At 40.6% G+C, this 25,975-nt stretch overlaps 2 protein-coding genes across 2 annotated transcripts in view; one reads left to right on the forward strand and one right to left on the reverse strand.

Moving 5' to 3' along the window:
- Positions 1-11,994, forward strand: part of Ttc39a (tetratricopeptide repeat domain 39A) — a 71,768-nt gene extending 59,774 nt beyond the window's left edge. Inside the window, exon 18 of the mRNA XM_037202808.1 lies at positions 11,256-11,994. Within this exon, the coding sequence (XP_037058703.1) occupies positions 11,256-11,289 (34 nt within the window). The 3' untranslated portion in view covers positions 11,290-11,994. The remainder of the gene's footprint in view (positions 1-11,255) is intronic.
- Rnf11 (ring finger protein 11) lies at positions 27-25,589 on the reverse strand. The gene is made up of 3 exons (XM_028888954.2): positions 25,191-25,589; positions 4,381-4,550; positions 27-1,902 (listed from the first exon to the last, which is right to left on the reverse strand). Exons 1-3 carry the CDS (start codon positions 25,311-25,313, stop codon positions 1,731-1,733), a joined length of 465 nt encoding a protein of 154 aa, XP_028744787.1. The 5' UTR covers positions 25,314-25,589; the 3' UTR covers positions 27-1,730.
- Positions 25,590-25,975: the final 386 nt, after the last annotated feature.

The following is a 25,975-nucleotide window of genomic DNA, read 5'->3' on the forward strand; positions in this document are numbered from 1 at the left end:
ATCACTGAAAATATAGCACAACTTCAGCTGTTTCCTCCAAATTTACTTTATAATTGGGTGGATATAAATTAATAAACAGAAATTAAGCAAGATGTATGTAACAATTGAACAGAACCTGATAATCTAGTTTCAATATTTCCCAAGTCATCTTTAAGTCTTTCCATCATGGGGTTCATCGGGAAAATAAGCAGCGTGTGAACGCTTCGGCTGAATGTCAATGAGCTGTATATGACATAATGTCTTCTATAATGCAGTTATGAAGAACCTTCAAGAAACTTCTGAATGTAAAAAAAGTGTTAGTCAAATACTCAACACAATATACAAGAATCACTTCTGATCTGTTAGGTGGAGAGCACTTTGCTCATCATTTTTAACTATAATATCACTGAGTTGAAGGAACAAATCACCTTGAGAACAGAAGGCGAAATAAACACATGCTAAATGGATAAAACATTACATCTTTACTAGACCATCTCTACCTCTAACACTTCAGAAGTTTAGAGACTTAGAGTATTCTTACATTAATTGCAAGAAAAAGGAAAGGAGAAGTTCCTTTGAGATCACAACTATGAAGTCATATGGTTATACAAATCCTGCTGCATTGGTGTGCGAAACATGAAACACATTTACCTTTCTTGTCAGTCACCCAGCAAGACTTAACGGACACCTTCCTAAGAAACAGACTAGATGTGTTTCTGTAACTTCAATAACCTCAGCACTACAGTAACAAGAGATGCAGTATCCTTTTGCTATGGTTCCAGACAGCGGGGAAAGAGGTCACAGGAAAGAGAATCAAAACTGTTACAGCTGAAAATTACTTCTTGTTAAGTTTCACCATGGTGCCACCTTCATTTTTACATAAGCATGGTGGCATAGTTCAAAGGTCAATAAATCAGAAATATTAATATTTAAATTTCAACTTGACTTTCAATTATCACCATATTAACAACCAAAACAATATGATAAGACACACAAGGAAGGGGATATCAAATCCACTTTGCTAGTGTTGGTTTCCTGACACATCAACTCATTTTTAATAGAAAAGGGATAGTGCATCTCAGTTTGCTTACAAGCTAGGAGATCACTTTGAATTCTGCATTTCCTAACTGCAAACAGAATATAGCACTTACAACAGGTTATAAATAAACTGGTTTTCAAGCATAGAGCCAGCCCCAACGATAATAATACACTATTTAAAAAGACCTAAGGCAATGAATTCCATTTCCAATGGAAAAAAAGAACTGTGCAAACAAGCTTAAAACTACTTTTTTTGTGCCAGTGTTATAAAATGTAGCTTTTAATAAAACCTTGACCCAAATGCCAGTAACTTTTCAGAAAAGAATTTGGGTGGAAGGGAGAAGAAACTTATCTCATTTAGGAAGAAAAATAACAACTATCTTTTTCCTAATCTTCAATACACACAATTTAAACATGTACAGTTGCTGTAACACTTTACACAATTCCTATGTACTGGAGCAAGAACAAGGTCTAATAACAATTATATTTTAAACACTGGGTCAAGGCTTTACATAAAAATACCATCCATCCTACTTTCCCCGTAAGTTTCTAAAATATCACATACTTTCCTCAACATCTGCAGCCATCCAGGAATTTTTAGGAAACTTTTGTGCATGATCTTAATTCCTAATCCCTGGCTCTTTGGGCTCAGTGACAAAAGATCAGAACCACCAAAAATGATGGTTCACTTGAAGTCCGACAGAGACCCTGGCTCAGTTAGTCTCATAGGATGAGAGCAGAGCTGCATCAACCGGCTCCATGCAGGAGGGGCACGTGAAGGATCTCATCAGCCAGTCATCTATACAGTCCAGGTGATAGATGTGCATGCACGGCAGAAATCGGATTGGGTCCCCATAAACAAAGTCCATCATACAGATCACACACCTGTAGGGACAAGAAGAAATCAGAAAATTTCACATAAGTGGCCTATCCCAGAATAGTCTTTACAAAGACAGTGTTAACCCAAATGAACACACACACACACACACACACACACACACACACACACACACACACGAGCAAAACATACACCAAAAATAAATAAATCTTTAAAATGTTTTTTTAAAAAGTTCCCCTGTTAACTCATTACCAAAGCATGCAAACTGAAATTTTCCTAACATGCACTGACCCATCAATATTCTTTTATTTTGATCTTTTGTTAATTTATAAGCCTTGAGAGCAACTAATTGAGCAAAGAAAAACAGACTGCATTAAGGATCAAACTCATGCTGTGTCTAAAAATAGTTACATATTACAGGAGACTGTGATGTTTTAGGTAGGAAATTAGATCAACTGTTTCCTTGCACCGATTTTTCCAGAGTAAACAGGAGTAGTATTCATTAACAACAACATGTAAAAACAGAATGACTGGGCCTGGAATGGTGCACGCTTATAATTCTAGTACTCTGGAGACCGAAAGAAGCAGGTGGATGGATGTCTGTGAGTTTGGCCAGCCAGGGCTATCGAGTGAAAGACTGTCTCAAAAATAAAGCAAAACCAGAATGACTAATTCCAGTCTACTCCCATCGATGCTTTAAACTAAAACTGTCTCCTTTAACACTTTCAAGTCCACTGCTCTTTTCTATAGGTTTAAGAAGAAATCCAATTCTACAGAGGTTCAAAGCTAGTGCTCTAAGTAGACTTTGCTCTTCAGTACCAGGATTAATTAAATGGTGCTATAGCTCACACAGACAAACATCATCACAGTAAATTAGATGGTCTGTGTTGGTAAGGATCTTTCTCAAAATAGCTGTCCCTATTAAATCAAGACAATAAAATTCCTCATCAGGCTTGAAAAAACTTTCAGAAGTTATGAAAGAATTCTCTCCTATCACTAAAAACTTTTAAACAGTTTTAATGGTTGAGGCTGATGACAAACTGTCCTCCCACTGACTTATGTGTTTGAATACATGGACCCCAGCTATGACACCGTTTGGCAAATAAAACCTTTACATAGGCCAGTCAAGGACAGGCCTTGAAGGCTATATAGTCTAGCCATCTATGCTGGTTAGTTTTTTGAGGGAACCACTTCTGAGAGAATTCCTCCAGACTGGCCTGTCAGAGTGCATGTCTACAGAGGCATTTTCTTTATTAAGACTGATGTGGGAGGGTCTGGATCACTGTGAGCAGTGCTACCCTTGGGCAGGTGGTCCTGGGTGGTATAAGAAAGCAAACTGAGCAAGCCATGTTGGTAGTAAGCCAGTAAGCATCATTCCTCCATGGCCTCTGCTTCAGTTCCCTGGATGATGGACAGTAACCTCTAAGCCAAATAACTCCCCTTGGAGTAGCTTCAGTCAGTGTTTTCCCACTGTAGCAGAAAGTTCCTAACACCCTTGCTCCATTCTAGTCCTCAGCTTCCTCACAGTCCCACCAACACAGACAAGAGGAATTCCTGCTGCCATGCCGTTCCCACCTTGAGAGACTGGGGGGTTCCCTGAAATCACGAGTTAGAATGAAGCCCCTCCCTTAAACTGCTGTGTCAGTTGTTTTATTAAACAATGAGAAAAATAATACAGCCATATGCCCTAAGAAAACTTTTTTTTTTTTTAAAGATAGGGTTTCTTTGTGCTGTCCTGTACCAGCTACTCAGTTCGTTCTAGTCCTTTTTGTACTCATTCGTAGGCTAGGCCTAGGGCTAACACAGAGACTAAAATAAAGGCTGTTAATATTATGGTATTAATATTGTATATTTGGATGGCTCATGGTAGTGGAGTTCATTATGTAGACCAGGCTGGCCTCAAATTCAGAGATCTGCCTGCCTCTGCCACCCTAAAGTGCTGGGATTAAAGGCGTGTGGCAACATGCCTGGCTAATAAAGTATTTCTGAATCACAATTTACTTAACTATACCTCCATTGTTGGCCATTTATATAGTTTATATTTTTACTCCTCAATAAGTAAACATTTTGTGCCTAATGCTCTAGTATTGTTTGGCGTGGGGTGGGGGTATAATTGCCTACAACCTTAGTTCATAGTTTAAAAAAGGTTTAACTCCTATTTCTTTAGGAAAGTTTATTTTAACTCCTTGGAAAACTGACAAATCACTTTCATAAAATAAGCTAACAGAAACGTCACATTTGCATAGGTAAATAGTTTTAACTGTCATCTAAATGGACAACAAGCAACTATAATGATCAGAATACAAGACTTCTCCTTTATTGCTACATTTAACCTGGGTTTTCCAATATAGAATTTCATAGAATTCCTAAATAAATAAGAAAAAGGCAAATTCCAAAAGCTAAAGTTTATGATTGAAAAAACAGTTTAGTGGTAGAACACCTAGGTTCAATCTCCAGTATCATTAAAAAAAAAAAAAAAAAAGAGCTACATACAAATCTCTAAAATATATAAAATTACTACTTACTCTCGGATCTTTTTTTCTGATCCATCTCTTCCAGGGTCGTAAACTCCTTTAGGCAGATGCTGTATAAGGCCTATTCTCTGAGCTATTCTAATTTGTTCCTCTTCAGTCAGCTGAGTTGCTAGCCGAGTCTGGCTAGGTGTTGGATGATAGACGGGAACGGGAACTTGTTCCTAAATATGAAAAGTGCAGGGAAAAAATTGGTATTTTAAAACTCATTTTCTAGGGTGTATTAAATTACTTACCCAGTGCTGTGGGATGGTATGTATGTCAAATTACTCTGATTGGTCAATAAATAAAGCACTGATTGGCCAGTGGCTAGGCAGGAAGTATAGACGGGACTAACAGAGAGGAGAAAAGAAAGAACAGGAAGGCGGAAGGAGTCACTGCCAGCTGCCACCATGACAAGCAGCATGTGAAGATGCCGGTAAGCCACGAGCCACGTGGCAAGGTATAGATTTATGGAAATGGATTAATTTAAGCTATAAGAACAGTTAGTAAGAAGCCTGCCACAGCCATACAGTTTGTAAGCAATATAAATCTCTGTGTTTACTTGGTTGGGTCTGAGCGGCTGTGGGACTGGTGGGTGACAAAGATTTGTCCTGACTGTGGGCAAGGCAGGAAAACTCTAGTTACAACCCAGAAGGAAAATGGGCCCTGAGATAAGTGGGAGGCTGGATAATCATGCAGCAGTCTTAACTGTATGTATCTCACTGACTTTAGACACTTGTCTATGATAAAAAAAAATGGGAGTTACCCTTTACCACTGTAGCTGAGAATGAGCAGCTTCATCTTAGACACACTTCTTCAAAGTGTAAATAAATTTCAATGCAGACAAGTCCTACTATGATGCTTATTAACTACGTACAGCATTGACCAAGTTATTTAACATCTGTGCCTCAACTTCTCATGTTTAAAGAGGGTCACTATACATTAATACACCTGAAAGCTTAAGTATGTATCAGCTAGGATTACAAGTCTGATACTCTATGACTGCAGAACAGCATTTTAAAATCAATAAGAAGAAATGTACTGGAGGCAGATGTGGTTTCACATACCTTTAATCCCAACAGAGATTGAGAATCAAGGCCAGCTAGGGCTACAGGGTGAGTAGAGGCTAGCCTGGGCTACACAGTTAAGACTTTGACTCAAAAAATTGAAGGAAAAAAAAGATTCATTGGATTTTAGTGAAAGTAAACTTATAAAATCATCCATGACAAGGATTATGTCTATATTTGCTCCTGTTTCTTGTCATCTTTCTGGTTTAAGCCAAGGTTTCTCTATGCAGACCAGGGTAGCCTCCAACTTCATCTGCCTCTGCTGGGATTAAAGGCAAACTCCACCCTGCACAGGCTCTGCTCCTCTGTATAGAACGGTCTTTGATAAGATGAAACAAAGAAAGTCTACTAAAAAGTTACCTACCCCAGGGATTTATTTCAGTTTATTGTATCAAACATTTCCTGAACTCTACAGCCCATTGTTAAATATCTAGTTAAAGCTTGAGTTCAAGCCACAACACTTGAGTCTTTTGGTTTTGTTTTGAAGTATATTTTTAGGAGTGACTGATAATGGTGGTCACTTCTGCCGCCTCCTCCTACCTCAAAATACAAACCTTAAATGTTTACCAATTAATCATTTCCTATATACAAGGAAACAGCACAGAAAGTTAATTATAAACCATTTTTATAAAATCTAACTAAATCTGGCCTTCAAAAGTCTGTATAAGCATAAATCATCAGTAGAGATAGTTTGCCAAAACATACTTGGAGACTGGCTACTACTGATTGGAAAGGTCCTTGGATACACATCTCCACAAGAATAACCTGAGTCCACTGGCTGTGACCATCTCTATCTAAGAATACAAAGATAGTTACTTTGTGTTTGGACTAACAGTAATTATCATGTCCTAGGCATATAATTCCAACTCAAACATTACAAGCTACATTATTGAAAATCTGCCTGGTGGTGGTGGTGGCGGCGGCGGCGGCGGCGGCGGCACACGCCTTTAATCCTAGCACTTGGGAGGCAGAGGCAGGTGGATCTGTGAGTTCGAGGCCAACCTGGTCTACAGAGTGAGTTCCAGGACAGGCACCAAAACTACACAGAGAAACCCTGTCTCGAAAAACAACAAAAAAAATGTTATGGTTGGGGAGAGGTCACCACAACATGAGAAACTGTATTAAAGAGTGGCAGCATTAGGAAGGTTGAGAACCACTGCTCTAGGTTCACCTAGGAGACAAGCCTCTGTGAATTCCAGTTCAGCTTGGTCTACAAGTGAGTTCCAAGACAGCCAGAGAAACCCTGTCTCAAAAAACAAAAACAAGCTGGGCAGTGATGGCGCACGCCTTTAATCCCAGTATTAGGGAAGCAGAGGCAGGAGGATCTCTGTGAGTTCAAGGCCAGCCTGGGCTACAGAGTGAGTTCCAGGAAAGGCCAAAGCTACACAGAGAAACCCTGTCTCGAGGAAAAAAAAAATTGAAAATTTAAGGTATTCACATAACATCAGAATTTTGCAACATGTCATTAAAAAATTAATGATTTAGAATAAGGCACTTTAGACTAAAAGCAAAAGGGAAAACTTGATGCAGATTACAATCAGCATTTCTTCTCCAAGTGACAATGCCTGGCTTACTGCTTTAGCTTTAACTTGGGTCCAAAAGCAAACTATATTTCTGTTTCTTCTACAACCTTCTCAACTGAGAAATTCCAAGCTGTCTATCTGGGTTAAAGACAGAGAAGTATAATGAAAAAGAGAAAATGTATTTAATACAATTTTAGACCTGGCACTTAAACAAACATGATTTTGGAATATTACTTAATACCTCTGAACCTTAGGGTTCTAGACAGCAAAACAGACCTCTTTTTTTTTTTTTAAAAAAAAAAGACTGTTATATTAGCAAGTGGTGTGGTACATACATATAATCCTAGCACAGGGGAAGTAGAGGAAAGATTGCTTCCAGCTTAAGACCAGTCTGATCTATATAACAAGTTCTAGGTTAGCCAGGGATACATAGTGCAAACCTATCTCAAGTAAATAAAGATAAATAAGAGGTAAGAAAAGCATAAATATACAGGTGCTCAGTATCTAGGCCACTCTATGATGACCTCATTTAGTCACCCAAGGTGGCTAGTTCATCCTCTGATTCCTCTAACTCCCTCCTTTCCCTTTCTTGTACTGATTTCTTTCCCTTTACGTGTATTTCTGTGTTTAGTGTTTACATTTGAGGTCAGAGAACAACTGGGGGAGTTGGTCTTCTCCTTCCACTATGTGGGTCCAGGGGACTGAACTCGTCCCCACATCTGGCATACCTATTACTTGCTGAGCCATCTCATGCCCCCAAATCCGCCCCTTTCTGAGATAGGGTCTTGATAGGTAAGCCCAGGTTGGACTCCAGTTTTAGCTTCCCAAGCACTCACTGTATTATATAGTCTTATCCAACCATCACTGATAGGAAACAGATCTGTTCTACAAATCCAATTTTTGAGATAATATGGAATTTATAATTCGTAACTGGAGAAGCAAACATATTTCAAAACCGTAGTTTCTTTAATGTTTTGTTTGATTTCTCACATGAATCTGCATTGGGGGTGGGGAGTTGAAAAGTATTTACCCTAAAGGGATAATTTTTTTTTTTTTGAGACAGGGTTTCTCTGTGTAGTTTTGGTGCCTGGTCTGGATCTCACGCTGTAGACCAGGATGGCCTCGAACTCAGAGATCAGCCTGGCTCTGCCTCCTGAGTGCTGGGATTAAAGGCGTGAGCCATTACTGTCCTAAAGGGACAATTTTAAATTAAAATGTTCCTCTAGAAAAATGAAGCATTATAGAAAATACAATATAAAATGGACAGAAGACAGTAAAATATGGTGATTAAGTATGCTCAGACAGGGCAAAGAGAAATGATAGGGTTAGATACCCACCCTCTCTCAAAAAAAGCAGGTTCTGACACACTAAGAAAATTCTATATAACATTTGTTGTTGTGCTGGAGATCAAACCCATGGCCTTGTACATGCTAGGTCAAACTACATTTCCAGATCCTTGTTATATATAATAAAGCATCTATATAGAATGACAAATGTTGTCAATAATACTTTGGGGCTCTAACATAAATCAAGAAACAAACAAATCCTAGCATTTGGGAGGTAGAGGAAGAAGGATCTGTGAGTTTGAGGCCAGCCTGGTCAACACAGCGTGTTCCAGGACAGCCACGCCTACATAGAGACCCCTGTTCAAGTCCTGCCCCTCCACCCCCCAAAAGAGAAAATGTAAAATGTGTCAGCACTATAAAGCTGGATTCAATTCCAGCATGGTAGAATATACCTGTAACCCCAGCAACTCAGATGGAAGCAGGAGAATCAGAAGTTCAAGGTCATCCTTGGCCACACAACAAGTTTGAGGACAGCTCATGTTACACGAGACCCTCTCTCAAAAATTGTTTTATTCAAGCTAGAGAGTATGATACAATTTCCAAAACTAAAACAATGCAATGGGGACATGCCTAAATAATAGCCAAGGCTGGAAATAGTACAAGTCTGGCTTCTGGTGAAGGAAAAATAAAGTCACTACTAAAGAATGCAGCCTGTCACCAACAGCTGTATATTTTCAGCCAGTAGGAAATAAGAGCTCACTCTTGATTTTTCTCCTTACACGCTGTTGCTGGCACCACCTCCTCTCCAGCTGCAGTCTCTTACTGGGAATGTTTTCTCTAAATTTTGCCAGACTTACACTTAAGGCCATAAAAAGGAAGATTTGAAATAGTTGTTCTCAGTGTATATTTTAGTCCAGATGATTCATTAATTTTGACCATAAAAGGGGGGGGGGAACCCAACAAAGCAAGATTACATTTATATGTAGGTCCCCAATGATACATACATGGAGAAATAAAAGCCTGCACATCATCTATGATACTAAAACATTACTTTACATTTAATGATATAAGCCAGATTACCCTGCATGTTTGAAATAGAGCGCTCCAACCAGGGAGGTGGGCTGATATTTTTTTCTTTAAGGCAGGGTCTCATGTAGCCTAGACTTGTTTAGTAGCCAAGGATGAACTTCTGATCCTCCTGCTTCTATATCCTGAGTTGCTGAGATTAGTCGTGTGCTACATCTAAGATTAGTGTCCAACACATCCTCACATTCCAATCTTCACTTAGGTTAAGCAAATAAGAAGAACTCTACCATCTGAACCATAGCCTCAGCCTCATTTTATCAAGTTTAGGGGCTAGAGATGACTCAACAGGTTAACATTCTGAGTACATGCAGAGGACTCAAGTTCAGTTCCCAACATCCTTTTGGGGGAGCTCACAACTGCCTGCAACTCCAGGGGATATGATGCTCTCTTCTGACCTCTGTGGGTACCTGCACATACCTGTACATACCCATTCACAGACATATTAAGAAACAATTGTAGTCAGGCATGGTGGTGTATGCCTTTAATCCCAGTGCTTGGGAAGCAGACTCAGACAGATCTGTGAGTTTAAGACCAGTCTGGTCTATATAGTGAGTTCTATCTAGAACAGAGATACACAGTGAGATACTGTCTAAAATTAATTTCAGAGCTAGAGAGATGACTCAACAACTGAAAGAATTTGTCACTTTGCCTGTCAAACCCAGTCAGACTACCCAGGAACCACATGGTAAAGGAGAGAACTTATTTCTAAATGTTATCTTCTAACCTCACACATGGGCCATATTACACTTACTTCCCATCCTGTCCCCCATTCCCTCTCCACACAAAATAAAACAAATGTGTACTTTAGGCATCTCACCCACACACAAATTAAATACTATTTTGTAGGCTTTCATGTTCATAAAATTATGTAATTATTATCAGCCAATTTTAGAGAATTTTTCCCCCTTAAACAAAAATCCTGCACTCATTACCTAGCTATAGATTTGCCTGTTTTGAGCATTTCCTGTAGACAGAATTATATTATATGACCTTTTGTCTGGTGTAGTGGGCTCATGCCTTCCATTCCAGTACCAGAAGCCTGAGGCAGAAGGACTGAGTTCAAGGCCTGCCTGAGCATAGTGAATTCTATGCTAACCTGGGCTACAGTATGAAATACTGTCTCAAAGAGAGAGAAAATACAAACAAACAAAAACCAAAAAAACACTACACCTATTTTTGTGGTAGGCCTTTCACTTAGAATGCTTTCAAAGTTCACCTACACTCCAGCATGTATTAGAACTGTACTTTTTCTTTTCTTCTTTTTGTTTGCTATTCTATCCTCTGGATATACCACATAGTATAACATAGCATAGTCACTGATAGGCATTTGGGTTGTTCAGATTTAGATGCTATCATAATATCATACTATTATGAAAATTCACTTACAAGACTTTGGACATTTCTCTGGTACACAGGAGTGGAACTCTCCATAAGCTTTTGAAGAACTGCCATTTTCCAAAGCACCAGTACCACTCTGAATTTACACCAGGAATGAATAGGTGATAGTCCCAATTTTCTTCTCTTCATCACCAAAACCTATTTGTCATTTTATTTTAACCACTCTAGTAGGTATGAAATGGTAGCTGATTGTGAACAGTGTTAATCATCTTTTGATTTGTTGTTTTTTTTTTTTTTTTTTTTTTTTTTTTGGTTTTTCGAGACAGGGTTTCTCTGTGTAGCTTTGCGCCTTTCCTGGAACTGCTTTGGAGACTAGGCTGGCCTCGAACTCACAGAGATCCACCTGGCTCTGCCTCCCAAGTGCTGAGATTAAAGGCGTGCACCACCACCACCACCGCCTGGCTGTTGGCTGTTCTTTTTAAAAATTAGGCCCATGTTTTTTATAGGCCAAATAACACTGTCTAGAGAAATGACTTGCAAACATTTTCTTGCCCTCTATGGATCTTTTCACCTATTACTCTTTGTAGTATGTTGCAGGAGATTTGTTTGTTACTGCTCTGAGACTGCCGACGGAGTCAACCTTGGTTGGAGGGCAGAGTCACATTCAGCTGGCTGGAGTGGACCATTTTTCTGGCGGACTCAGAGGAAGCTAAAGGGACACATGGGAGGAATAAGGAGGGCAAGGAAGATGCACGGGCTTTTCAATCAGGGAAGGTGGAGAAGAGAGCAGGTGATCTTGCTCCGTGGATCTCTGAGGTTTATGCCCTAATATTTAACTCTCGAGTTTTATTCTTTAATAAAACAATAGAAGAAGTCGAAATAGTAGTACATGTTTCCTTTTCTTTTGCTGAAGGTGCCAGGGATCTTACCCAGGGCTTTGAACATGCCAGACAAGCGCTCTCCCACTGAACTTATACCTCCAGCCACGAAGGCACATTTTATGTTTTTAATTTTGATGAGACAAACTTATTTTTTTGTCACTTGAACTTTTGGCGTCAGATCTAAGTAAGTTTTGTCTAACCCAAGGCCATGAGGTTATACTTTGTTTTTTGAGTTGTATTGTTGGGTTTTAGTTTGGTTTTGTTTTTCTGTAGTCCAGTCTGTATGGGAACTCATATTAACAACCCCCACACCCACCTACCACCAATACTACATAGCTTCGAAGGTAGCTCTTACATTTAGGTATATGGAGCATTAATTTTTGAATGATAGAGAAAGGAGAGTTTCACTTTTTAGGTTGACATGTGGATATACTACTACCTTTTGAAAAAAGAATTTTTTTTGAGGGGGAGGAATACATGCTAACATGGAAGGAAGAATTCTCACCAGGCCTCATCCTTTGACAAAGAACTATAGGCAACTTGTGACAGCTGATAAGGATGTCTTCAACAAGGATGTGCCTCTAATTGGCTATCCAACTCCAAATGGTTGGCCCTGAAAATCCTATATATAGAGCAACACTGAACATAACCTCCGAGGGTTGTATTTACATATTTGTATTTATATATAGAATATATGTAACAAGAATAAAGAGGCCATGAATTTGAGATGGAGCTGGAGAGACATGGGAGGGGCTAGAGGGAGGATATTATTTTAATTAAAAATTATATTTAAAAAATTTACTAAAGCTGGGCAGTGGTGGCCCATGCCTTTAATTCCAGCACTCAGGAGGCAGAGCCAGTCAGATCTCTGTGAGTTCAAGGCCAGCCTGGTCTACAGAGCTAGTCCAGGACAGGCTCCAAAGCTACAGAGAAACCCTGTCTCAAAAAACAAACAAACAAACAAACAAACAAAAAATCTAAAACTGACTGGAAATGGCTGCATAATTCTAAACAAAATTAACTATAGACAAAACAGGTGAAGTATGTGGTAGATACCTTTATAAGGCTTTAAAAACCTATGTGGCAGACATAGTGAGATGGCTCAGAAAGGAAAGCTGCCTGCCATCAAGACTCAGAACCTGAGTTTGCCACCAACACTCATGCAGCACCCAAATTAACTGTTAAAAAAATTAAATGTGGCAACAAATATGTAAAGTAGAAGCTGCTTAAGCTCTATAAGCCTCAGTTATAAATATATGTAAATATGTTTCTACAACATATAGTAGATATAAATTTATTTTAAATCATGTGCATATATGTCTGTGTGGGCATGTACACCTGAGTAAATGTGCTTTGAGTCATTGGTTCCATTGGTGCTGTATTACAGATAATTGGAAACCGCCAACATGGGTGCTGAGAAGTGTACTCAGGTCCTTTGGGAAAGCAAGCAAGTGCTTTTGACCACTGAGTCATTTCGCCAGCCACCACCTCCCCATTTTTGGTACAGGTCTCATTATATAACCCTGGCTGGCCTGGAACTTGCCATGTAGACTCAGTCAGCCTCTGCGTCCAAGAGTAGAGGTGCGCACTGCCATGCCCAGTCATTTTGGCTTAGGCTGGCCTTAAACTCCTGACCCTTTTCTGAAGTGCTAGGATTATTGGCAGAATAATGAATCCATGTTAAGTATCAAGCAGCACATTTCATCACTGTAAGTACTCCCCTATCCACCCAAGAAAACCCGCTATTATTCTTTGGGACTATTCAAGAAAGAGGCTCTAATGAAAAGTAATTAAAGTCAATATATAATGATTTAATATTCACTTGAAAAAGGAACCAATTCAATGAGTTGGCAAGAGATAATCCAACTCTAATCAACATTGATTCATTCCATGACTTAAGAAAGCTATAACCTAATCAACAGAACTATCAATGTATGAACACAAAAAAAATTAAAGGGAGCAAGGTTTAATAATGCCATTTTTAAAGAGTTATGCGGGAATGTAAACTTGTACAACCACTGTGGAAATCAGTATGGCGGTTTCTCAGAAAATTAGGAATCGAACTACCTCAAGACCCAGCCATCCCACTCTTGGGCATATACCCAAGGAATGCTGATTCATACCATAAAGATATATGCTCAGCTATGTTCATAGTAGCACTATTGTAATAGCCAGAACCTGGAAACAACCTAGATGCCCATCAACGGAAGAATGGATGAAAAAATGTGGTACATATACACAATGGAGTACTACTCAACAGAGAAAAACAATGAAAGCATGAAATTTGCAGGCAAATGGACGGAACTAGAAAAAATCATCCTGAGTGAGGTGACCCAAACCCAGAAAGACAGTCATGGTATGTACTCACTCATAAGTGGATTCTAGATATAAAATAAAGAACAATCAGACCACAACCTATAGAACCATGGAGGCTATATATATAGCATGGAGGTCTCTAGGACGACTGTGGCTTATAATAAATTTCGGTTTTACTCAATTATTGAAAAAAAAATAGCCAAATGAATGGAAACACATAAACTATGAACCAAAGGCTGAGGGGCCCCCAACTGGATCAGGCCCTCTGAATAGGTGAAGACAGTTGATCGGCTTGATCTGTTTGGGAGGCAACTAGGCAGTGGGACCAAGTCCTGTGCTCATTGCATGAGTTGGCTGTTTGAAACCTGGAGCTTATGCAGGTACTTGGCTCAGTCTGGGAGGAGGGGACTGGACCTGCCTGGACTGAGTCTACCAGGTTGATCACAGTCCTTGGGGGAGGCTTTGCCCTGGAGGAGGTGGGAATGGGGGGTGAGCTGGAGGTAAGGGGAGGGGATGGGAGGAGGGAGAATGGGGGAACCCGTGGCTGATATGTAGAACTGAATGGTATTGTAAAATAAAATAAAAGGAAAAAAAAAAAAAGAGTTATGCTTGCCAGGCATGGCTTGGCACCCCTGTACTCCCAGTACTTTCAAGACTGGGGCAAGGGAATTGTCCTCAGTTCTAGCTAACCCTAGGTCATACAGTGAAATTTTATATCTCAAAAACAAAGTAGGCTTATTCTGGGACACACTTTTCCATGATTTAAATAAATTGGTTAAAACTGTACAACTAAGTACAATTATCTTAAAGTTTTTATAATCTTTTTTGTATTTAAAGTTTTTTTAATTTTTAATTAAAACATTTTTGACAGAGTCTCTATAGCTCTGGCTGTCCAGGAATTCACTAAGAGAGCTATCTAGCTCTGCCTCCCAAATGCTGGGATTCAAGGTGTTACCATGCCCAGCCTTTCTTAAACCTGAGTTTGGGCTCTAGAAAACACATGAAGAGAGAAGGTCTGCAAGTTATCCTGACCTCACATGTGACTGTGACATGTGACTGTGACATGTGACTGTGACATGTGTCACTCCCCCAAATAGTAAATACATGAAAAAAGATTCAACAAAAAATCCATTCATCACTGGGTTCCAGGAGGCAGAGGTAGATGGATCTCTAAGTTCAAGGCCAACATGGTCTACAAAGCGAGTTCCAGGACAGCCAGGGCTACACAGAGAAACCCTGTCTCAAAAAACAAAACAAAATCCAGTCATTCAAGAAAACGTATACCTCAAATGTTCTAAAAGTACAACAATGGCAGCTTTAGCAGTACAGTGCTTGCCTGGCATTCACAAAGCCCTAGGGTTCAATCCCAGGTACCACAAAACAAACAAATGTTGGCCCTATTTACAAGTAGGGTAAGAGCAGGAAAAGAATTATCTTTATGTTCTAGCTCTTAATATAATCTCTCAGGTTTTCCTTTTTCTTAGTATTATATGGAGAACAATTGCTATTATTTTTATTAGCAAAATATATAACATGTCTCAAATGCCTAAAAATATATGTGTGTGTATATGCATATATATATATATTATTTTTCATTTATTTAAGTATTTGTGGTTAAGTGGTCAAAACAGTACAAAACAGCTTAGGACATGTGATGCTGATGATGGAGCCCAGAGGCTTTGTTGTAGGTAAGCAATGAACCAACTGAGCCACAACCCCATTTATATGTTACTTTAACTGCACATGATTCTACACCTCCCTGAACTCTAACTCATGTCTTCCACCTACTGATAATTCTTTCAACTGTAAACTTATCTAACCAAGACACCTTAATTGTTTTTACTCATGTTCATAGTAAGGTTCCATAGGAAGCCTTCACCAACTAAATGGCAAATTCATGATTCACTACACTGTCATATAGTTATCCGGACTCAAAAGTCTGTATTAGGGACTAGAGATGGCTAAGCAGCTAAGAGCACTTGTTTCTCTGGCAAACGACCCAGGTTCTATTCCCAGCATCCACACATGGCTCAAACACTGTAACCCCAGTTCCAGGGGATCAAACAAGTATGCATGGGATGTACACATATGCATGCAGACAATACATTCATACACATGGAGTAAAATAATTAAAAAATTTAAAAGCCCATATTAAACAATTTAATACTAATAATTTCATACTAGTCTTATACTAGTCTTACCTCCTGAACTAAAGTGTCAGCTAGTTCCTTGAAAGTAAGGGATTCATCACTTCTCCTTTTTCCTTGGTGTCTAACACATACTGAAAGAGGATGCAGTGGGCTCAGTGGATAAGAAAGCATGCTGACCTAAGTTTGATCCCTAAAACCGATACAGAAGAGAACCAACTCCTGCAAGTTGACATGCAATCCCAACCCACATGAAATAATAAATTTGAGGAATGTTTTTTGAATATTCAGAAGTTTAAAGAATTTCTACTGAGAAATATATTTGGAGGGATACTCCTCATTTCCACACTTTCAGATTCTTTAGTTACTTTACTGTATGCGTTCCAGTTAACTAACAAGATAATTATTTATCTGGCTCCTGAGAGCACACACCAGGCTAGTTATTTAAATAAAAGGTATATTTGTATGACTGGAGATATGGCTCAGCATTTAAGAACACTTATATACTGCTCTTTCAGAAGACAAGTGTTAGGTTCCTGGAACCTACATCAGGCAGCTCACAACTGATTAACTCCAGCTGTAAGGGATCTGATCTCTTCTAGACTCCATGAGCACCAACACACACACACACAAACACACACACATGAATAAAAAGAAAAATAAAAAATGAATCTAAAAATCCTGTACTTACTAATCCAACATTAAGTAGTAGCATAAGAAATAAACTTCTAGACATTTTACAGCACAATTTTCCCATTGTGTTTTCAAATACATGAGACTTAGCACCTTAATATCACTTAAGCTTATAGTTTAGTAATATTACATATAATCGTTACCATTATCTATCTCCAAACTCAAACTGCCTACCTACTAAACCAAGCAACCTGCATGTTCAACCTGCATCCCATGGCCACATTTCATAGGACAGCTGTATGTGGTCCAACACATTTTCAGATGACATCATAACGTCAAAACACCTGTTAATAACTCTTCATTTACTTGCTAACTTATTTGAATACAGAATCAAACCTATCATCTTTAACCCTGTATCTGAAGGCAATACTTGGAAGACAGCAAATACTCAGAAAACAGCAAAAAATGTATTATATCTTCCTGGGGGGGCACAGGTACGTGTGCATGGTGGCTGCACACTTTTGTGTGTGTGTATGCTGGCTGCATAACTTTAATACCAGCAGTTGGAAAGGGACAGGCAAATAGCTCTTTGAATTTAAGGCCAGCCTGTCCTACATAGTAAGTTCTAGGTCATCCAGGCCCAAATAGAGAGACCCTGTTTTCTGATTATATCTGTGAGTACCCTCCAATTACTATCCCCGTTTCTGGAATTCACTCTGGCTAAAATATAGTGAAGAAAAACAAAGAAAAATAAAAAGTAACTAAGGAAAAAGAAAGCAAAGACAAGACACATGTTTGGGGTGTTTTTGAAGAAAAAATTCACAGTAGCTATGTGTAATCATTTTTTTCCATTTAGAAATAAAGCCCTGAAAAACAGAAGCATGCTGGGCATGATGGCATATGCCTATAATCCTAGCATTTGGGAGGTGGAGGTAGGATGACTAGGAGTTGGAAATCATTCCTAGTTACATTTCAAGTTCAAGTCCAGCCTGAGCTACTTGAGACCTTGTCACAAACAGGCACACAGAAAAAAAAAATCTACTGAGCATGTTCTCAAATGCCTTGAACCCCAGCACTGGGAGGCACAGGTAGGTAAACCTCTTAACTTAATTTGAAGCCAGTCTGGTCTACAAAGTGAGTTCCAGGACATCCAGGACTACACAGAGAAAACTTGCCTCAAAAACAAACAAAAGACTCTGTACTATATCAAGTATTTTATGAAATTTTGAGATCTAAAGTCAAGTTTTATCTAAAAATTAAGGAAAATCAAGTTCAGATTTTTTTATATCAAGTAACTCATCTCATTGCCCCATCTTCTCATATTACTCTATAATTAGCTCTAGAATTAAACTGTTGACACAGACTGTCCTACTCTTAAAGGAACAGGCATCCTTAATAACATTTAATTCAATGACTCAGTTCAAAGTCAGACACAAACAACAAAAACTGTCACAAATAAAAGCCAGGGTTCTGTGAGATGGCTTGAGGTAATGACACTTGGGACCAAACATGCAAGCCTGAAAATCTTGAGTTTGATCCTTGAACTCCATGAAAGTGGAAGAAGACACCTGCAAAGTTATCCTCTGATTATCACACCTATGCCATAACCAAAGTGCACCCGGAGTTGTATGGATGTGCACACACACAATTTTCCTTAAGCAAAACAAAACAAAATGGAGTGATGGTGCAAGAGGCAAGTGGACTTCTGGACCTCTCAGCAGGCAGGCACACACGCATATGTGTACACACACACACACACACACACACACACACACACACACACACAAAACAAAAAAACCAGAACCAGAGAAAGCAACACCGTTCGGGTCTAGTTGGACTACAAGTTGTATAAGAGAAAATACAGGGCTACAGAGGGCTAGAAAGGCATAGAGTAAAACCACAACTTTGAGTACTTAGAGATCAGTGATTAGTCACAAAGAACCACTAAGGATTAATCCACAAAACATCTGATCTGGGGCAAGGAGGAAGGGAAGGGTAGAGAAGACATCAATTAAGCTATTGTTGCAGGAATTATTGAGAATCTCAATTAAATTGATGACAATACAGAAGAAAAAGGGATACTTCTATGCTAGCCAGTCAAACAGTCACTGGGTGTCGGATATTTTGATTTGTTTTTCAAACAAGGTCTGATGTCATGCAGGCTGGCCTTGAACTTCTGCTCCACCTCCTGCATGTCTACAGTATTTACAGTGCTGTACATCAATGAGAAAATTTGAAGTTTAATTAATATATCATTCTCATTTGAGGAAGTTGATCTGGAAAACCAAAAATTATGAAATCTCTAACAGCTAAGCTGGGTATGGCAGCACACACCTTCTGGACTGCTATCTGCTCTACATAACCAGTTTCAGACAAGCAAGGGCAACTTAGTGAAATATATTTTATGTATGTGAGCCACACACATGCAGAAAACCACAGACCAGTGTGGGTGGTGGAAATGGAATTTGGGTCTCCGGCAGGAGCAGTAAGTGCTTTTAACTGCTGAGTCATTTCTCCAGTCCTGATAGTCTAGATTTTTAAAGAACAGAAGCTACTTTTTAGTAAGTATATAGGACAGACTTGGACTTTAAAAAAAAAAAAAAAAAAAAGTTATTTGTGCCTATGTTTGTATACCAAATGCATGCAGGATCCCACAGAGGCCAGAAGAGGGCACTAGATCCCCTGAAACTGTTGTTATGGCAATTGTGATCCACCATGTATGTGCTGGGAACAAAATCAAGGTCCTTTTCGTAAAGGCTTTTAATCACTGAATCATTTCTCCAAATCCTCTAGACTAGGCCTTTAACAACAAAAATGTACTTTAAAGAGAGCCTTATTCTGGACTGTGGGTTCAGTTCACCTATATGAGCCTGAATTTGGATCACCAGCACCCACTCAAATACAGGCTGAATGGGCACAGTAAGGCACATTACATTTGTAATCTCAGTGCTGGGAAGGTAGGGACAGATAGACACCTGGAGCTCTTTGGACATCAAGTTCAGCCAAACTGATGAGGTCCAGGTTCTGAAAGACCTATCTCAAAAGTAAGATGGGGCTGGGCATGATGGCGCCAGCGCCGCCTTCAATCCCAGCACTAGGAGGCACAGGCCGGGGTATGTTAGTTCAGGGCCAGTCTAGTCTACAAGGTGAGTTTCAGGATGGCCAGCCAGGGCTACAGAGAGAAACTCTATCTCACAAAGACTCTTTCAAAAAACAAACAAGCAAAAAACATAAACAAAAGGCCAGCAGCAATGGTGCTCATCTTTTTGATCCCAGCACTCAGGAGGCAGAGGCAGGTGGATCTCTGTGAGTTCAAGGCCAGACTGGTCTACAGAGCGAGATCCAAGACAGGCACCAAAACTACAAAGAAACCCTGTCTGGAAAAACCAAAACAAAACAAAACAAAAAACAAACAAACCTGAATAGTGAGAATCTCTGATCTCCATTCATACATACAAATGATCATATACAAAACACACAGAAAAGCCTTTTTCAATCATAATTAAAATATCCAAATATAAATGTTGTTTTCTTGTTTGTGAAGTTCTTTTTCATATTTTACTTGTAAGCACTAAAGCCAGAATTTGACAGCTGGTCCATGTGAGTCTAAAACGAAAAGGAAAGCTGGTAGAGTGCTTGCTATAAGCAGAGTGAGCTGACTTTGGTTTCCAAAATCTATGTGAAAAAGCTGACTTTGGTAGAGCTGGGCAGCTGGAAACAGGTGGATCCCTGGGGTTCCCTAGCCAGCCAACCTTGCACTAAACCAATGAGACCCTATCTAATGCGACAGCATTTGAGCAACGACAGCAAAGGTTGTCATCCAGCCTCCAGACATACATGCACACACAACCATACTCACAAAAGAAAACCTATACTTGAAGCAAGCAGAAGAACTGTTGAGTTAGGGCTGGCCTAAATCATGGTATCAGATCCTGTCTATCACCACCTCCAAAAGTATAGGACAGGAGATGACTGGTACATCTCAAACTTAGCTAGATATGACGACTCCCACTTGAAATCCTAGCACTTGAGAGGGCAAGGCAAGACTGAAGTTCAAGGCCAGCCCATACACTATGAGATCCTGTCTCCAAAACAATCCAGTCCAAACTAAAGATCTATAGTGGAGTTAATGCTGATAAACCCACAGTAAATTGAAAATATCCTTAGGCTGAAGATGCATTTAGTGTTATCTTCCCTACCAACATCAGAGCTTAGTAATATAGTACCGTTCAAAAGTATCAGTTCTTTAATTATCCTTGTGATACCCTGGCTGAAGGAAAGCTGAAGACTGCTGCCTAGAATCACAGAAGAGTAGTAACACAGTAGGGTGTGGTGATGCAAGCCTGTGATCCCAGCACGTGGGAAGCTACTGAAGGAAGTCAAGGTCAACCAAGACTATATAGTTTGTTCTGAGAAGGCTTGGAAGACGTATAAAGACCCTGTCTCAGAACAAACAAAAACCAAAAATCTCCTGAGATTTTAAAATATCTCACTAGTATAGGAAAAAAAAAATCAAAATTCACAATATAGACTATTAGGTATTATTTTTACACCATTAAAACTGTAAGATGAACCAACAAGTCAGGACAATCTACAAATACTGAAAATTGAGACATGCCTATCTACATATAGTCAATAATAACCTCCCAATAATAAGCTCCTTAACAGAGTGTCACCCTCAAATTAAGACACTAATACTTTATGGATAGATTTCAAGCATTCTTCCATAAAATGTATACTTTGTGGCAGACAATAAATATGTAGGACAAAAAGTGAAATTATTTTAATCAATAATTGTTTTAAACCAATTCTTATATTTAATATTATTGGCATTTGTCTTTTTAGGTTTGTTTATTTTTTTTTTTCCTTGAGACAAGAATCTCAAGGCAGCCAAGGCTGACCCTGAACTACTCATCTTCCTGCCTCAGCCAGAGACTACAGGTATGTTACCATGCCTGGGTGGCTTTTGATTATCAGTTTAAGGTCATCCTTGGCTATACAGCCAGTTGGAAGCCAGCCTGGGCTACCTGAGACCCTGCCTTTTATAAAGTTTCAGGAATGTAGCAAAGTATTTGCCTAGCATGTGTGAGACCCAGTGTGTGATCTCTACTATAGTCCCTCACCCAAAATTTCCCTCACCACCAAAAACAAAAAGTAAAAAACTTGAAGGAGGTAAGGAAATCAGTCATGCATTCACAGTGAAACCTAGGAAGTAATCCGGTCAAATAACAAACAGGACAAAGGTCTGAGACCTTGACTATCTTACAGCAGTCAGGAGGCCAGGGAGAGAACTGGTAGAGGATTTAGGAAAACACTAAGAATTTCTCCAAAATTAAACATGAATCCATTAAAGAGCTTAGTAGAGTACTGTGGTCCCATTACTCTAGCTGCTATGTTGAGAAGATGGTACAGAGAAGAAGTTGAAAAAACAGAACCTGGTATGGTGCTCACACCTGTAATCAACACTCAGGAGGCTGAGTCAGGAGCTTAAGTCTCAGTGAGACCCTGTCTCAAAATACACGAGAAATAAAGACCAAAAAAATACAAAGAAATCGGCAACAAAAAAATTGATACCCAACAACAAACACCCAAGATACAAATAAGGGCTCCATGCAAATGCTGGTCATAATGGTACATAATTAGTTTACTTTGAGCTAGGTTTTGTTTGGTGCACATATAAAACCTAGGGTCTCACATACTAAGCATGTACTCCACCATTAAGCTACATGTCCAATCCAGGACGTCAAGCCCAAATACAGTCTGTCAGTTACTGTCAGTAGAAATAGCTGGACCTTTGCTTTAAGGAGCTCTTGGCATACCTGTATACTGTACAACACAAATACAAGAACTATGTTTTAAGTACTTGTCACAGGGGAAAAGGAATACAAACTCATGCTCCTTTAATTTCATAATCAGATATTTTCCATTTCAAGCCCTATTGCAACTAACTGAGTCTATTCTTTTTTTTCTTTATTCCTGGCTGGCCTGGAACTTGATATATTAACCAGGCTGGCCTGGAACTCAAGATCCACCACTTCTGCCCCGCCTGCGCCTCCCTACTACTGGGATTAAAGGTGTATACCACCATGCCCAGCCTGAGTCTATTCTTTAAAGAAACAAGTCAACACTACTGTGTTTATTATGTTAATTATATACTATTTCTTTTTAAAAGCCCAGATATGAATAATTTACTTTGGACTACTACTTTCCCAAATCATGTAAAAACAAATATTAGTAATATTATAACTTCAAGGGGATATTATTATTTCTACAGCTTTCTTTTAAAAGTTCTTGAGATAGGGTCTCATTCTATAGCCCAGACCAGCAAAGAACTCACCATGTAGTGATGAACACAAACAGAACTCACTATGTAGAGCTGACTATCAGCAATCCTCCCGCCTCAGCCTTCCTTCCAAGTACTAGGCATGAGCTACGATGCCAGACTAAAGTTTTCTTTTTATGGTCTCATCTTTTAAAGCAACCATTTTCTTTTGATTCATACTAACTTTGCATATCAGTATCTGGGTCATTCATTTCAGGAAAAGGCAACCACAATACAATTTCCACTGTCAAAAATAACACATTCCCAAAAAGTACTGGTAATACCAAAACCTATCATGATTTGTCTAGTCCCTCTGGAAAGGACAAAATATAGCTCCTATGAACTCTAAAATTATTCTAAGGACAACAGAGAAAGCAACAAGTCAAATATTCAATTTTCCTAGAAAGAGGCTAAGAAGTATAGATTTTTTTTAGGGGGGGGGAGTTTGCTTATGACACCTAAATAAATACATTTGTTGAGTAGCTATTGTAGAGGGGGAAACAGTAAGCTATAGACAACTGAAAGAGAGGCCTGGTGGTATAGGTCTCTAATTCCGGCAACTCTGAAGGCTGAGGCAATAGCACAAAAGTTCAAGGCCTGTCTGGGTGACATCATGAGACACTAACAAGTTTAAAAAAAATGAGAGGTGGACTGGAGTTATAGCTCTGTAGTAGTGTTTTGCTAGCATGCACAGGGCTCTCAGTTCAATTCCTGCTACTGATAAAACATCCAGATTTCATTTAGTATTAGTCTGCTCCTGAAGCAATTTAAATAAATTGGGAGAAATGGGGTACATAAATACAGTAAATACTGCATTTTTATGTGACAAATTGCATGAAACATTGAGAACAGAGCTTCTATTCTTCATTTATCTCAGTTATTGAGCATCTACTATGAGTCAGATGATGAGGTATAAAAACACCTGGAAAATGTCCCAAATTCAGCTTATAAAAGGGGAGGGGAACACATAGTTCAAGGATGAGACACACAACTACCTAAACAAAGATACTAAATTATTATAGGCACAGTATTGCTTATGTAAGTGTAGAAGGTTCGTGGGGGACATGTTCAGGAATTCAGGGAGGGAGGGAGGGCAATGTCAGGACTTCAGATACTGAGCTGAGTCCTTAAAGAGGATTAGATGTTCACCTGGGCAACCTTGGTGCAAAGGCTCCTAGCAGAAAGATCACCTGGAGTCTTGAAGACAAAATTGTCAACAGCCTGGTTTGGTAAGCTTGAAATAGAGAGGCAAGGCTACCATGAAGACTGGACTAGTAATGTGCCTGAAAGATCCCTGAAGGGGTCAAAAAAAATCAGCATATATGATCACTTTTTTTTTTTGCCACATAAGAAACTGGCTTACACAGAATTGAGGAAACACTAAACTAGATAATGATGTCACCACATAAAAACAAAGGACACTGCCCAGTTAGAAAACCAACCTCTCTTCAGGAAAATACTAAAGATTGTATTCAAGCCCACCACGGAGTTTACTCAGTATCATTTAGAAAGACCCATTCAAGAATCTTTGATAAAGAGAGGGCCTTTAGTAGCAGATGGCGTTTTCCAAGTCACGCTGAAAGGTCTCTAAAGTTCAAGATAATCAAGGTTTTATTAAGTCAACTTATTTAAAAGGTGTGTCACAGGGGTGGAGCAAAAAGAGGAGGAGCTAAGGATTACCACATATGTATATATAAACAAGTAACTCTTTATGAAGCAGGGGCTAACATCCGCACTTGGAATTCTACCTCCCCAATAGATGGTAAAGAGGACGTTCTACCAGAACCAATGAACAAAGATAGGGTAGGAGTGGGGAGGATTATATACGAAAACACATATGGAGGAGTGGGGGGGGGGGGTGACAACCGACCCACAACCCATAATCCTGCCGGCAGTCTGCGGAGGAAATCACACAACTCAGACATAAAGGCAGGAAAACCATGTCATCCTTAACTCCCCAAGCTAACTCGCAGACACCGGCCAAGGGGATGTGACCACACGCTTGGATTCCTGAACTCAAGGACAGAACACCTTCCCCAGACGCCACCCCAGGGGAAGGCGAGAAGGATCGGTCTCCGGCCGGGGACTGGGCAGCAGACCCCCTCACGGCCGGCCCCCGAAGGGGTCAAGGCCCCCCGAGGCTAGGCCCTGGAGGCCAAGGGCAGAGGGCCTGAGCCGCCTCCCCTCTCACGCCGACACACACACACACACACCCTCCCCTACCTGATATGGCGGCGGCGGCTCCTGATCTGGCTCCGTCCCCTCGCCAAAGCTAGCCCGGTCGGACTGAGACTCGTGAAGCAGGGAGATGTCATCCGAGGTCGGGGATTTGAGGCAGTTCCCCATCTTCCGGGGCCGGGGTGTGTGCGTGAGATCTAGGGGGAGGAAGAAAGCCGTGACCCGGTCTCTCCGCACACTCAGCGCTCGCTGAGCTCGCTCTCGGCGCCGCGGGGTCCGAGGCGGCAGGCCCCGGGGCTCAGGCGGCGGCTCCCCCGCGCCCCGGCGCCGCCGAGGGGCCGCTCATGCCAGCCCCCGGGGCAGGGGGCGCGAGGCTAGGCCGCGGGGCTGCACCGGGGTCGCGCCGGGAGCCGGAGGGGGGCGGGGGCGGGGAGACGGAGCGCTTCCCCCACCCCGCCCCCCGCGGGGCGGCGGCGGCCACGGGGCTGCTGGGCCTAATCCAGGTCAGGAGGGGGGGGCGCGGCCGTCGCGGCTGCCTCAGCTGCTGCCTCAGCTGCTGTTGCCCCTGCCGACGCTGGAGCCGCGGCCTGGGGCCTCATTCTACTCCGCCTTAGCGCGGCGGCGGCGGCGGCGGCGGCCAGAACGAGGCCAGCCGGGCCTACGTCATGCCGCCGTGCGTGCTCTGTCCCCGCCCCGGGCCCCGCGCGCCCCGCCCCCAGCGTGGCGCTGAGTTTTAAGGGACTGACTGTGTGCTTTTTGTTGTTGTTGTTGTTGTTAGTCTCCAGCGCCCCCCCCCCCCCCGCTCTGTACCTCGGCTGCACCCCGCTCGC

The sequence above is a fragment of the Peromyscus leucopus genome, chromosome 2, assembly GCF_004664715.2.
Source record: "Peromyscus leucopus breed LL Stock chromosome 2, UCI_PerLeu_2.1, whole genome shotgun sequence".
In the NCBI taxonomy this organism is placed as follows: domain Eukaryota; kingdom Metazoa; phylum Chordata; class Mammalia; order Rodentia; family Cricetidae; genus Peromyscus; species Peromyscus leucopus.